Genomic DNA, 13,895 nt, shown 5'->3' on the forward strand with positions numbered 1-13,895 from the left:
CAGAACACTCTGGAGTCTCCAGTGCCTTGACACATGTGTCTTCTCCAACAGCTGCCACCCACCCTGATGCCCGCAAGCAGGATTCTTCACAGCCAAAGCGATCAGCTCAAACAGACTTAAGGCAAGAGAGTCCCCATTTACACTGGCCCAAGGTGTTTGAGTCCCACTGTGCCTTGGCTCAAGGGGCAGGGGTCTCTATTTACACTGAACAGTCCAGGCCTTGGGCAGCATGATGGCTGCTGGACTCCTCCCTTGCCCTGAGGCCTCCCTCTTTTTCTCTTCCTCCTCCTACTTTAAACATGTTTGTTTTTTAAATAAATCATTGGAACGTCAATCTTATCATTCAATTCATGAGAAACAAATTTATTAAGAACCATCTCTGCTATGGCTGAGAAGAGCAGGGCAGGGGGAAGTGTCTGAAGGAAGAGTCTCTGATGTCTCTGGCAGGTGGGGGAGAGGAGAGTCCTGGTGGATCCAGATGCGCTCCTGGCTGGAATCTGCACAGAGAAGCCTGAGCCAGTTGGCGACCTCACTTCTGAAGCTGTTGGAGTCCGCTTCCTGATGGTGCTGGCGCCATGAGGTCCTGATGCTCCGGCTGGGGGTCTTCTGGCTGTCCATGGGTCTGTCTCACGTGGGCATGTTCCCTGGAACCACTCTGTTGTGGAACCTATGGGGTCTGTGTCCTGCGCCCCTTGGAGCCACTCTGTTGCGGAAGGTGGGCCCACAGAAGCACGGCAGGCAGCAGCACAGTTGTTACAGGAAGGTGGCCATCGGTCTGGTGACCCTCCCCCCCTTCAGCCCCTGCTTCTCTCACCAGGCTGCTCTGTGGAGCCACCCCAGGAGGCCAGAGGGTCCCCTTGGGAGGCTGGCTTGGAAGGGGGTGTCTTCACGTGGAGAAGGTGGAGAGGACAGACAGACATGCTGGCATATGCAGTGCCCTTTTGCCCAGAGGGCGTGGCTTTGTCAGGCGGCTGCTGCTCACAGGGCAAGGCAAGGGCAGGCTCACTGGGGCACTTGTTGGGCTGGATGCTGGAAGGATCCGCTCCAGGGACCTGGAGATGCCCAGCCATCCCATTATGCACAGCCTTGGCCCAGAGCGCACTGGCCGGCCCCTGGATTCTCTGGTGCTGGAGGAGGAGGTAGGTAGCCATGGCCCCATTGAATTGACGATTTGCCAGGGACAACCAGACTTTGTACGGGTTGTAACCCATGTTGAGCATTAAGGTCATGATGCTGGGGGGTCGGGCCGCTTGGGGAGTGGCTGGCTGGGAGGGCTGGGAAGGTTGGATGAGGAGTCCTCGCCCTGGATCAGCCACGGGGTGCCCCATTACCTGCTCTAGGGTGGGCTTTCTCCATGGGGTCCACCACCAGGATTTGCTGGATGAGGCTGCGCGCTCCTTATTGGTGAGCACCCTGAATGGTCTTTTTTTCTGTCAACATAAAATAAAGAGTGACGTCCAGGCTCCAGACATCTGCTGGGGGACCCTCGAATTCCTTCCCCTGGATGGCAGAGTGCCCCTGAACCCATCCAGCTTCTGCCCAGGCAGCTTGGGGTGGCGGGCCCTGGAATCCACCACGAAGTTCTCAGGTTTCAAGTCGAGGTGCACCACGCCCTTCTGGTGGCAATATTGCAGGACGCGCACCATCTCTCTGAACAGCCTGCGGACCTTCACCTCCCTTATGCCACAAGTCAGGGGTATGTGACTCAGGAGCTCTCCTCCATGTGCACGCTCCATGACGAGGTACATGTTGTCCATGGTCTCGATGACCTGGAAGAGCTGGATCACGCTTGGGTGTTCCAGGACCTTCAACGAATCCCTTTCGCTTAGCAGGGGCTCGTCTTCCTTCTTCTTCCGCAGAACGTTCACCGCCACCTCGACCCGAGTCAGGAGATGGCAGGGCCCATTTTCCCTGATGGGCTGCCTCACCTTGGGCTCAGAACAATGGAGCTGGCCATATGTGCTCTCAGACCTCCGACCCATGATCCCCAAGTACACCTTTCCTCCTCTATGTTGTTCTTGTTTGATGTCTTGGCCACAGCAATGGAGAAGCTCAATAAAACACCGCCATATGCCACTGCTCCCAGCTTGACAAAAGTACTTGTGTGTGTGTGTGTGTGTGTGTGTGTGTGTGTGTGTGTGTGTTGGGGGCTGTGCTTGGAAGTGAACCAGGTCCTTGTACATGCTGGAGAAGCACTCTTAAGGTACACATCCCATCCTATGGGTGGAGCCCATAGCCTAACCGCTCCCTCCAGGCCCACCTCTCAATGCCATCATGTTGAGGCTGAAGGGTCAACAGGAATTTTGGACAGACACACACATTCCAACCACAGCATCAGACAGACAAGAGCTCAGGGAGTTGGTCCCTACCAGATGTCCTCTGAGGGGAGTCTTTCAGGTTGACCCGAAGGTCACCAGATTAAAAACTCAGATCTCCATGAAGGCAGAAACATCTCTGGTAAAGCAAATTCATGGCAATTAAAACTAGTGACACCTTTGTTTTCTACAAGATGTAAGAGGTTCGTGTAGCAGAAAACACCAGCTGTGTTCTATGGTACTGAACACACAGTGTCTACACAGGTAACCACTGTGACATCAGCAGCTGAGGGTGTGGAATGGAGAGGCACAGCAGCAGCAGTCTCTACACTACTGAATTTGCCCTGCTGCAGATTCACACCAGGGTCATGTCCCTTTCTCATGTTAAATGGAACCACAAAGAAAGGGAGCTACAGAGAAATCTCTAGAGGACAGACCCCAGTGAGAGGTGCAAATACTAAAGTGTTTCACCACAAACATCAACTAAACAGGAGAGAAGATGGTCACAGAATGGCTTAACTCATACTGAATCAAAACTTGCCCTGCTCTCCTTATAAGGAAGAGGCCACACCGAATCAAGAGTCAACCCTGCTCTCCTTGTAAGGACACAAGCCAGGATGAAGCAAGAGTGTACCCTTAGACCCTTATGACCCCATCATAGGTAATTACATCATAATAATGCCACTTCAGAAAAAAAAGAGCTCGTCCTTAGGTGTGGAGTTTTGAACCTATGCATGTCTTTGGGGGATATGATTTATTCCATAACATGCTCTGGTCCTACCTGTCTGAGAGTTCTTATCTGGGGGTTGAATTTTGCTGCATCATTATTCTACATCCATCCATACCATCATATGTCTTCCTCAGCTTGTCCACAAAATGCCTTGTGTAGGGACATGTGTATCTACATTCACAATGGAATTGGGTCTGTAAATTTTGGTTTCTTTCATGGTTTTATCCTGGCACTGTCTTTTCTGGGTTCATGGCCAGGTAATGAAAAGTTAATAATCTTGAGAACTGTTTGCTAATCTTGTTCCCAGAATGTGCTGTCCCCAACTGCCAAACTGCAGAAAGTACTCACTTACCCGGTTGCATGCAAGCCGCCCACTCGCCCTGACCTGTCAATGAACTTCCCTCCCTGCCCTCTCCAAGGAAAGTATATAAGCTCTGCTTAAGCTGTTCTTGGGGCTCTTTGCTCTATTCAAGTGAGCTCTGAGCCCCAGCATGCTGGACCCCCAATAAACCCCTTGCTGTTGCATGAGAGAGTCTCTTGGTGGTCTCTTCCTTCAACGCTCGCCCGACCTTTACAGTAATACCAGCTTCATGAAATACACTGTGAATCATCCCCTCTGCTTCTACTTCTTAGAAATGTTCATATACAGCTCGTATTAACCCTTCTTCAAAGGTGTGGTAGAATTCTAAGTGATGTGGTCTACACCTGAAGACCTTTGTGGAGCTTTTCCTTTTAGGAACTTCATTTCCCTGATGGTCACCCAACCATCTAAATGTTCTTGAGGTAGCTCCTACTTCTCCAGAAATCTTCCACTTCATCCACATTGTACGGGTTTGTACAGTGTCATTGAAGATATTCTTCGTGTTTATTTTTTTCCTTCTGCTGGTTTTGGGTTTATTTTCATCACTTTTTCTGTTTCTGAAAGTGGTCGTTTAGATTATTGATTTGAGAACTTCTACTTGCCTAATATAAGCATTTGGTGCTATGAATCTCTAAGCAATGTTTTCATTGCATGAGCAAACTTTGATACGACATATTTTAGTTTTTGTTTGGTTCCAGATATTTTTCTTAATTTTCCCTTTAATAGTGAAAACATATCTTAAAGAGCTTAAAAAGATCTTCTATTTACCTGTATATTTGTTATTTGTTTATTTTTCTCTTTATCCCTGATGACCAAGTTTCCTTCCAGTATGATTTTCTGTCTGTCTGAAGGACCAATGATTATTTTAGCTAACAAGTCTGCTGGCTCTTAGCTTTACTTTATATGAAGATATATTTATTTTTCCTTCCTATCTGAAGAACACTTTTGGTATATGGGATTTTGGTTTTCCTGTTTTTTCTTTGGGCACTTCACTGCCTTCTGTCCTACTTATTTCTGATAAGAATTCCATAACCACTTAAATGGTTCCCTGTCTGACGTTACGGTATCATTTTCTTCCAGTTGACTTCAAGTGTTTTCCTTCATCCTTGGTTTGTAAGTGCTCTTGATGTGTCTGGGCATGGACTTTGGGTTTATCCTACCAAGGTTTGCTGAGCTGTTTAAGTCTACAGAATAATGTCTTTCACCACATTTGGAAAATGGAGCCCTAATTTCTTTCTGGGCCATACTCTACCCTCTCATTTTGGATCTCTGATGACATTAACCATAGACCAAGTCACAGGTCCTGAAGCTCTACTTATTAAAAGTCACAGCAGCAGCACCTACAAACTTTCTTCTCTCCATTCTTTGCTTGGAGCAAACTCTCTTGATCCTTTTTGGACCCACGAGGCTTCCTGGGTGCCCACACAGGGCAGCTCTCAGGGCTGCGGTCTTGTTCTCACTGATCACTGAGGCCTGCTTCTGTTCAGAGTCTGTGAAGATGGTTGTTACTTCTGGCTTTTTGGACTGCTAACCCTAAGCTCCTCTTAGTTGTGGACTTGCACTGACCCAAACACCCTTCCCACTCTCCCCATGACAAGGTGCCTTGTTGCTATGTCCTCACATAATGGGAGGGGCTCAGTGTTGAACACATTCACTCAAGCCCTGCTTTTGTTTGTTTCATTTTATGTTTTGTGTTTTTTTTGGACAAACTGGCCATTGACACCAGGGCCTCTGTGTTTCAGAAAAGTCCTCTACAACTAAGGTACTTTCCAAGCACTTTTAATTTTTATATTTTAAGCAGGTCTCAGTCTGTTACTCGGGTGGGCTTCCATGTGTGATTCTGGCCTCCTCTCCACCTCTGCTAACACTGTCCCTGCTCTGCACCCATAACTAACACTACTCCTTCCATCAATCAGCAATGGATCTTGGGGACAGTATAACAGTGGCAGATTGGAAAGACACCTTTGGGGTGAATATCAGGTATGAGGAAAGCATGAGGCATGCTCTGGAGCCTCTCTCCTCTTTTAACTCTGAATTAATAACTTGGTTCAAATTTCTTTTATAACTTTGCCACTGCATTAAGAAATAAGGCCCAACTGTGCACAAAATTTTAAATTAAGGGTCATATTAAATGAGAAAATAGAGGTTATTAAAATGTGCTTTTTAGGAACTAAAATGTCAAAGTAATGAGGAATATTGAATGAGACAAGACTAAATGGGCTATAATTGTCAGCTAAGCAAGTCATTAATTGTCACTTCATGGGCATTTTTAAAAAGCCATAGCACATTTGAGGACAGGCAGAGGAGTCAGCAGAGGGAAAACTCTTTTGTGTGGGAACTGGTTTGTTCTTTCTTTAAAGCTAGTGTCGGTCAATTATCTCACAGCCTAACCATCTCAAGAGTGAAAAAATCAATATGCACCAAGGCAATTATATTCTGTACATCGTGGTGCTGAAATGGCAATGAGTTTTCATGGCCCAATTAGCTTTTAACTTAAAGCAATAACAGTTTCTATTTTTTTCTGGAATATTTATTTACAACAAAAAATGCAAGCTATTTTGAATTGTTTTGGGGAATCCTCAAAGGATGGGCAGAGAGTCAAATATCAGTGACATGATATTAAAATGTTACTCTGATATTTATTCTTGGGACACAGTTTTCAGAAAGAAAAACTATGTACCTGAAGATAACCACAGGCATCAAAAAACAAATTACAGTCCTGTAAAAAGGGGAACAATTATATATCTGCTCCACCCAGGCTCACACTCCTTGCTGTTCCCATGTGCCATGAGCTTCACATTGCTAAATGCAGTCCTTACCTATTTACCAGGATTTGACACAGCTGATACCTCTCCCTCCAAAATGGTCAGCACCACCCTCCATCCCAGACCAGGAGCTCACAGGAAAACAAAGTCACTGTTTCTTCTAAGTACTTTGAGTTTCTTTTCTTACATTTAAATCTTTAATCCATTTTGAGTTGATTTTTGTAACCGGGGAGGGGAAGTGGGGCCAGTTATAGGTCCTGAAGCTCTGTTCATTAAAATCACAGCAGCAGCAGCAACAACAACAAACATTCTTCTCTCCATTCTTTGCTTGGAGCAAACTCTCTTGATCCTTCAGGTTCACCTACATGGGGCTTCCTGGGTGCCCACACAGGGCAGCTCTCAGGGCTGCGGTCTTGTTCTCACTGATCACTGAGGCTTGCTTCTATTCAGAGTCTGTGAAGATGGTTGTTACTTCTGGCTTTTTGGACTGCTAACCCTAAGCTCCTCTGAGTTGTGGACTTGCACTGACCCAAACATCCTTCCCACTCTCCCCATGACTGACATGAGGGTTTCTAACTCTTTATTTGAGTGAACTTCCCTTTACACAATTCAGAGTCCCAGAACTTAAATAAAAGAGTGGTTGCACATGGGTGCACTTGGCCATTAGGTTAGTTATCAATCCTGAGCCAGTTTAACATCTTCAGTTCCTAAAGCCCATGTGCTCGCTCCCTGGGACCTCTAGCAGCCACCAGGAGGAGATTCTGGATACAGAGGCTTCATGGCAGCTGGTGAAGCACCCAGCCACTGCTGGTAGCAGGCCCGCTCCTGCCCACTGACCCACCTTTCATTTCCCTGCACACAGGATGGGGCACAGGATGGGGATGAGGCTACAGAACACTCTGGAATTTCCAATGCCTTGACTCATGTGTCTTCTCTAACAGCTACCACCCACCCTGACACCTCAGGAGGGGCCTGAAGACTGGGAAAGGGAATTTTTTCTAGCCAAAGCTGTTGGTTCAAATGGAATCAAGTCTTCAGTGGCTCAAGGGGAGAATCTCAGCGTACACTAGGTCAAGGGGAGCGAGTCTCTGTCTACATTGGCTCTAGGACCCATCTACCCTGACTCAAGGTGCATGACTATCAACCCTGAACAGGAGAGGGAGGCATAGTGGTCCAGACCTTGGACTGGGCTCCTTGCCCTTCCTCAGAGGCCTTTGTCTCTCTCTCTTTTTTTCCTTCCTCTTTTTCTAAACCTGACCCACCCTTCTTTCCTTTCCTTTCCTTTCCTTCCTTCCTTCCCTTCCTTCCTTCCCTCCCTCCCTCCCTCCCTCCCTCCCTCCCTTCCTTCCTTCCTTCCTTCCTTCCTTCCTTCCTTCCTTCCTCCCTCCTTCCCTTCCTTCCTTCCTTCCTTCCTTCCTTCCTTCCTTCCTTCCTTCCTTCCTTCCCCTTTAGAACATCAATTTTGTCATACTGTAAACATTTCTTTAAAAACAGAAATTTATTAAGAACCATCTCTGCTATGGCAGAGAAGAGCAGGGCAGGGGGAAGTGTCTGAGAGAAAGGAGCCTGTAATGTCTCTGGCCTGGTGTATCTGGATGTGCTCCTGGCTGGGGTCTGCTTGGAGGAGCCTGAGCCAGTGCAGGACATTCACCATCTGCCTGAATACTCTGTGGATCTTCTGGATGCCACTGGCCTCCGGGACATGCCACTGAAGCTGTCCCCCACCTGCAAGCTCCATGATGAGGTACATGTTGTGGATGGTCTCGATGACCTGGAAGAGCTGGATCATGGTTCAGTGTTCCAGGGCCATTAAGCTATCCTTTTTGGGTTGGACCGGATGTTCAGCAGACCTTCACTGCCACTCATCCCCATTGAGGAGATGGTGAGGAAGATTGGACTTGTGTCCCCCAGATCTGTAGGAGGAGGTTGAGGGGTACCTCAAAGGGCCCTTTTCTGAATTTTCCATGCTGGGAAAGGCTGGCCTGGCAGGTGCAGAGTTGCTGCCCTCTCCCTTTCTTTCTCTCCACCTGGGCATCTCAGAGCCCTCTCTAAGCTTCATATTTCTTGTTTGAAACAGGGCTGCCTGTTTGAGAGGGGGCCCCCAAGGATTCGAGGAGTTGCTGCAGGCCCAGATCTTTTTACACAGCATTCTGAGCACAGCGAGGCCCCGTGTCTGGACTACCTCCTCCTTCAGAGTGTCACCTCCTTCTCTAATTGTATCAATCAAATGACAAAAGTCTTCCAGACAGAGTCAGTGTGCAGGTGGCAGGTGTCCCCCTCGGCAGGGGTGGCAGGCCTCAGGCCGCCTCTGATGTTATTTCCTGCTGGGGGTGCTCTGTGCACAGAGGCATGGGGGATGGAGGAGAGAGGCAGAAAGGGGACATGTGATGAGGACTTGGGCCACTTCCACAAAGCCCTGTGTCCATTTGACCAAGGGCTATCTTTGGCTGGCCCCTCCTTCTGCCAGACTCCTTTTCCTGCATGGTGTGGAGAGGAGGGGACTCTGTGTGGCCTCTGATCCCCTTTTGTTCTGATCATCTGGGGTTCTGACCCAGAGGAATGAAGGTTGGCTTCTCTGAGGCCCTAAGCTAGGAGCAGAGAGAGTCATGCCTCCTCCCCCAGCAGCAGGGAAAGAGGCTCTGCCTTGGTCCTACCTTTACTTCTCCACCTGGACAGGTATGCCTGACCACGCCCTGGGCTCCTTCACCTGTGAGTCTCTTGGCATTTATCTCCCTGTGCGCACCGCCCATCCTTCCATGTCTTTCTGGGCTTGTTCTTAGGTTCCTGCTTCATCCCACTTGGATGTGATACTTTACCGCAACCCCCCCTCCTCCCTCAGCATACACTCCTAATAGGACCTCTTTTGGTCTTGAATATAGATGTTTGGGGTCTGTTCTGATTTCTGCCTTAGACTGAGACCCTTGAGGTATAGGGGCTATCTCTGGTTTTCTCTCGGTAAGGACCCGGCCCAGAGCAGATGCTCGGTGTGTATATTCCAAAGGAACACTGGTGGACATGGGACAAGTTTTAGGACTTCCAGGGTGTGGATGGATTTAACAGCCTTTGTGGGCCTCCTGGTCAGTCTCTGGCGGCACTCTCTCCAGAGCACAAAGAGACTCCATGCTTTCCCAGGGTACTTCATCTCCTGCAGGTACACCCTTCTGAAAACCAGATGGAGGGAAAAGGCAGTCTCCTTAAATCAAGAAGGGGTGAAGTCCAGAGATGCTGTCTGCAGACAGCCGGAGGCCCACCCCATTAAGCAGCCATGCTTGTTGGTCCCCAACATTTGTGTTCCCCTCTTCCACAGATTAGTTAGGACATTATTGGCTTGAGACAAGCACTCTGAGTTCCGGACAGCCTGGAGTCACACAAGGTCATAGCAACCAGCTGTCTGTAGTAAACTTGGGGTCTGGTCTGGCTGTACCTTCCAGCACCAGGTCTTGGCCAAAGCCTGGCTACTATGGGAAGGACACTTCTGAAGGTGAAAGAAAAGATATAAAGTAGACATGCATCCAGGCCCTTTTCTTTGTCCCTTTTAAACAGAAGGGGCTAAAACCATCTCCCCACTCCATAAAGATCTACCCTGCCAGGAAGGCAGAGAACACTAGAAACCCCCTGTGGCTTGGATGGCAGCTGTGGGTTTCCTGTAACCTAAACACACATCTCTGAACCTTGAAAGTCAATATTACAGCACTTTCCAGATTAGAAATAAAATGATCAATTTTTTGATCCAATTAAGGAAGGCTCTCTAGGAATGCGGTGAGGACGGCATCCTCTCTGCTTCTCTTTTAAAGGGTGAAGCCAGCTCCTTCCCTTCAATCCTGGCTGACTCAAGGTTCACCTCACCAGGTATGTCTGCCTAGGGCCTGTGGACCACTCCCTGGCCCACCTGGCCACTGTCCCTGCTCAGCCTCACCCAACTTCCTTTCCCAGATCTGCTGTTGCTGAGAGGCTCTAAAGACTTCACTTCAGAGGAACCAAAGCCTGCTCCCATAGCCTCGTCTCCCATGCTGGCAGGAGACTCAGGGACCCTGCTGAGGAATTTCTTTCTCTGTGACTCAAATCCTAGATTTTTCCTAGATCCCTTTTTTTTAACATCTTAACTTTTTATTGAGAATATTTTGATGCCTAAGAAACAGCGAAACACATGTTTAGTTTTGATTGACATCTGCTATATATACAGAAAAGTGTGACCAAGCAGACAGCTGGACACATCTGCACAAACCAAACACACCCGTGGAACATATGGCCTTTTAAAAAGTCCCAGTGAATCAAAATAAGATTCCAGCCTAACTGTGGGTAATAAATTAGAGCCTGCCTTGGGCTCAGCTATCCTTTTGTGAGTTGGAAGGTAGGTTTAGCTGGCTCCCTGAAGCAGAAGAGGAAACACAGCTGAGGAAGGTGTGGCTACCTGGCTCCTAGGTCAGAAGTGACTGAACCCAACCCACCTGCCCCGCTGCCTGTCCTCCAGCACAGCTGACTGTATTGTAGAACCTTCTCTCTGGCCTCCTCAGAGCTGATGAGCCCAGAGTATCGTAGCTCTGGGGATAGTGGATGGATGACAGATGGACAAACAGGTGATTAGATGGATGGGTGGGCATGGGGGTGGCAAGGATAGCAAGTCTGTACTTTCCTTCACCTGCAGCTGTCCTTAGAAGGCCTTGCACTGCCCAGTTGAGGACCCTCATTTGCGTGTCTTCCTGGGATCAGGCAGCAGACACCACCTCCCTTCCTTGATGAGAACTTCCCCAGCCCACTGGGAGACCAGAGTTCCATCCACCAATTCTCAGGTGATTGGCACACTCACCAGGCTTCTGCTGTCCCTATCCATCACTGGCCTTGAGCTGCTCTATCACTCAGACATCTAACAATGGTTCGGTAAGGACACTGAATCAGAATGACACAAGTTGCTGGGCTGTAGCTGAGTACTAGAGGCCCTGCCATGCCAGGCATTACCCTTATGTGGCTGGACGGTAGGACACCTGGCGGAGATGTGGGGCCCAGCAGGGGGTGGGGGTGGAGGGGGCGGGGTCCTCTGGGGCTTAGGCCATAACTGTACAGAGGTACTGTTGTCCCTCAGGATCCATGGGGATTGGTTCTAGTATTCCCAAGGATCCCCAAATCTGCAGCTACTCAAGACCTTTACATAAAATGGTGAAATATTTGGATATAATCCACATAAAATCTCCCAACTCTACTTCAAAACTTCAACAACAGCCTGGGCACCCCAGAGCATCTTGACTGACCACCAGAGATTTGGGAAAAAAGGTCTATCTCTTGTCCCAGGGAGCTTACAGCCCAGCAGATGAGACAGGCTAAGTGCTACGTTGGAGAAGAGTCAATGCTTGGTCTTCATAGGTCAGTCCCTTTGTTTATCTGTCCATGCATGTGTACCAATGGCCAGCTGCCTGTCAGGCCCTGGAAGATGGGTGCCGATGGCTGTGCCCTCAGGATCCCAGCCATAGCTCAGCATCCCCTTTCATATGGGTTGAGGTGCTGGGTTTGAGATGACTTTTGTGGCAATGATAGTCTTACAAGATCATCTTTTCTAATTTTTCATCTTTTCATGTTTCAGATGAGGAGGCCAAAGTTCACACAAAGGGAAGGGCACCCTCCAGGCCGGAGACACATTTTGGATGGTCTTCAGCAGCCTCCATAGTCCTCTGTGGAACTCCTAGCTCCTGATAGGATCTGATAAGGGTTTTTCAGGACCTTTGCAGGGCTCTTCTTAAGAAGTTACATAAGAAATCTTGTGGCCTGTTCTGTTCTAAAGGCCCAGTCACATTGCTGCTAAGTCATGGATTTACCTACCCAAGTTGAAGTGATCTTCTTTCCTTACTACAACCAAGACATTACCTTAAAGGAAAAATGAGATTTTGACATGTCTCTGTGATTGTTCTATGCTTCTGGACACCTAAGACCCTAAGCCTGCTTAAAAGGAGAGGATCAAGAACTTATCAGGTTCTCTGAGCAGCTGTGGGTCCTTCCCATCCTGAGAGGCACTCCACTCTCCAAGTGTCCTGGGGCACTAACATGCCCCTACCCTGGGCCTTTTTCTGCCACATTTGTGTCTATAGGGAAATTCCAGGCTTCTCTGGAGACCATTTTAACTGCTTGGAATCCTGCCCTTTGACCTGTCTGGGCTGGCTCCATCCTGGGAGGAAAGTAAAGTAAGAAAATCTAAATCTGTTTGGTCAGAGGCAGAACATTTATCTTTCAACAGGAAGCTGTGAGGAAGAACAGCAAAGGGGTTTGGAGTGAGAGTGTGGGTTAGCATTGGTCTGGCCCACCAGATGCAGGATGCTGCCTGGCTGTGAGGGGCATTGTGGTGGTGCTGGGCCAGGGCTCTGCTAAGCCCCAGCACTGCATGGGCACCCCTGGGCCCTGTCCTTCTCCCCCAGGACCTCCAAGGCTGTATTCCCCTCTGGACCAGCAAGGGCAACTGATGGCCTTGGCCAGCCTCTCTGGGGCTTGCTAAGTAGAAGAGGAAATGGTCTTCGCCACTGAAGCCAGCAAACTGGCCACCCTCCAGGAAGCTCAGGTCTTCCTCAGGGCTTCCAAATGGTGTGGGGGTGGCAGTGTGTGGGGGTTACCAAACTCAGGTGTTCCTGTGGTATGTCACCTGACCTTTCAGGATTCTGAAAGAGAAAGGATCTGGGCCTTGGACATCTCCTTCCTGGGTCATTTGCTGCACCCTTCAAGTCTTTGTCCTTGTCCTGCTTTGACTTTTTGGATTCTGAAGAGCGGTAAGGGTCAGAGGAATCCTTTCCTAAAGCTCAGAGAAACCAGGGGTTCTGGCAAAACCCACTTGCTCATCAGCTGGTGAAAAGGCATGGGTTTCTCTCTGCAGTTCCAAACAGGATGTCCACCCTGGCAGGCCCAAGGGCCTCTGAAGCTCTCCCACAGAAAACTGACTGCAAATGCCCTCTTTCCTCCTCCTGCTTCACCCCTCCCTCTCTGGCTGCCTGAGCACTCGGAGTCATTCCACATCTCGCCTATCTTAGTGTGCTCAGCTGCTATAACAAGATACCCCAGGCTGGGAATGTTTGCTCACAGATGCAGTGTCTGGATGTCCAAGATCAAAGTGTCAGTAGACACACTGTCTGGTGAGCCCAGCCTCTGATTCATAAATGGCACCTTCCTGTGATATCTTCATGTGCTGGGAGGGTGAACACACTCCGGTGGGCCTCTTTTACAAGGGCACAAATCTGTCCTTGTGGCTTAATGGCCTTCCAAGGACTCCAGTTGTTTGTATCACAAAAATAGGAATTAGATTTCCACAAAGGAATTTTAGAGCAACACGATATTCAAACCATGGCCTCCTCTTGACATTAAATCAGAATCCAGGTGTATTCGTTAGCTTTCTGTCCCTGTAATAAAATTCCAGGGGCAATTAACCATAAAGAGAACAAAGTTATTTTGGATCATGGTTTGGGAGATTCTAATCCACAGTCAAGTGGCCCCATTGTTCTGTGCCTCCGGTGAGGGCACTGAACGGCAAAGACAGGCTGCGCAAAAGCTCATGAGCCCAGAAGCAAAGAAGAAGACTAGAAGAGGAAGAGACTGGGGTCGTAATGTCCCCTTCTAGGGCACATCCCCAAAGACCTACCACCTCCCACTGGGCCGTACCTCCTCTAGTTTCCATCACCTCCCAATAGTGCCAAACTGGGGACCAGTCCTTTAACACATGGGTATTTGGGGGCCACTCATTCAAATTACAGCAC

The 13,895-nt window shown here is 48.8% G+C and overlaps 1 protein-coding gene across 2 annotated transcripts; it reads left to right on the forward strand.

Annotated features, from left to right (window-relative positions):
• Nucleotides 1-461: 461 nt before the first annotated feature.
• On the forward strand, nt 462-10,066 carry LOC308654018 (uncharacterized protein). Of its 2 annotated transcripts, XM_081302841.1 has the most exons (4): nt 462-1,139; nt 1,659-1,742; nt 1,860-2,096; nt 9,966-10,066. In XM_081302841.1, the coding sequence occupies exons 1-4, from the start codon at nt 1,059-1,061 to the stop codon at nt 10,032-10,034; spliced, it is 471 nt and encodes a 156-aa protein (XP_081158967.1). In that variant the 5' UTR covers nt 462-1,058; the 3' UTR covers nt 10,035-10,066. The 2 variants fall into 2 exon arrangements, 1 of the variants encoding a protein (XP_081158967.1); XR_014023155.1 differs by lacking the exon at nt 9,966-10,066 and having other exon boundaries at nt 1,450-1,742; nt 1,833-2,080.
• The last annotated feature ends 3,829 nt before the right edge of the window (nt 10,067-13,895 follow it).

This window comes from Spermophilus citellus, assembly GCF_964194105.1.
Source record: "Spermophilus citellus genome assembly, chromosome: 7".
NCBI lineage: Eukaryota > Metazoa > Chordata > Mammalia > Rodentia > Sciuridae > Spermophilus > Spermophilus citellus.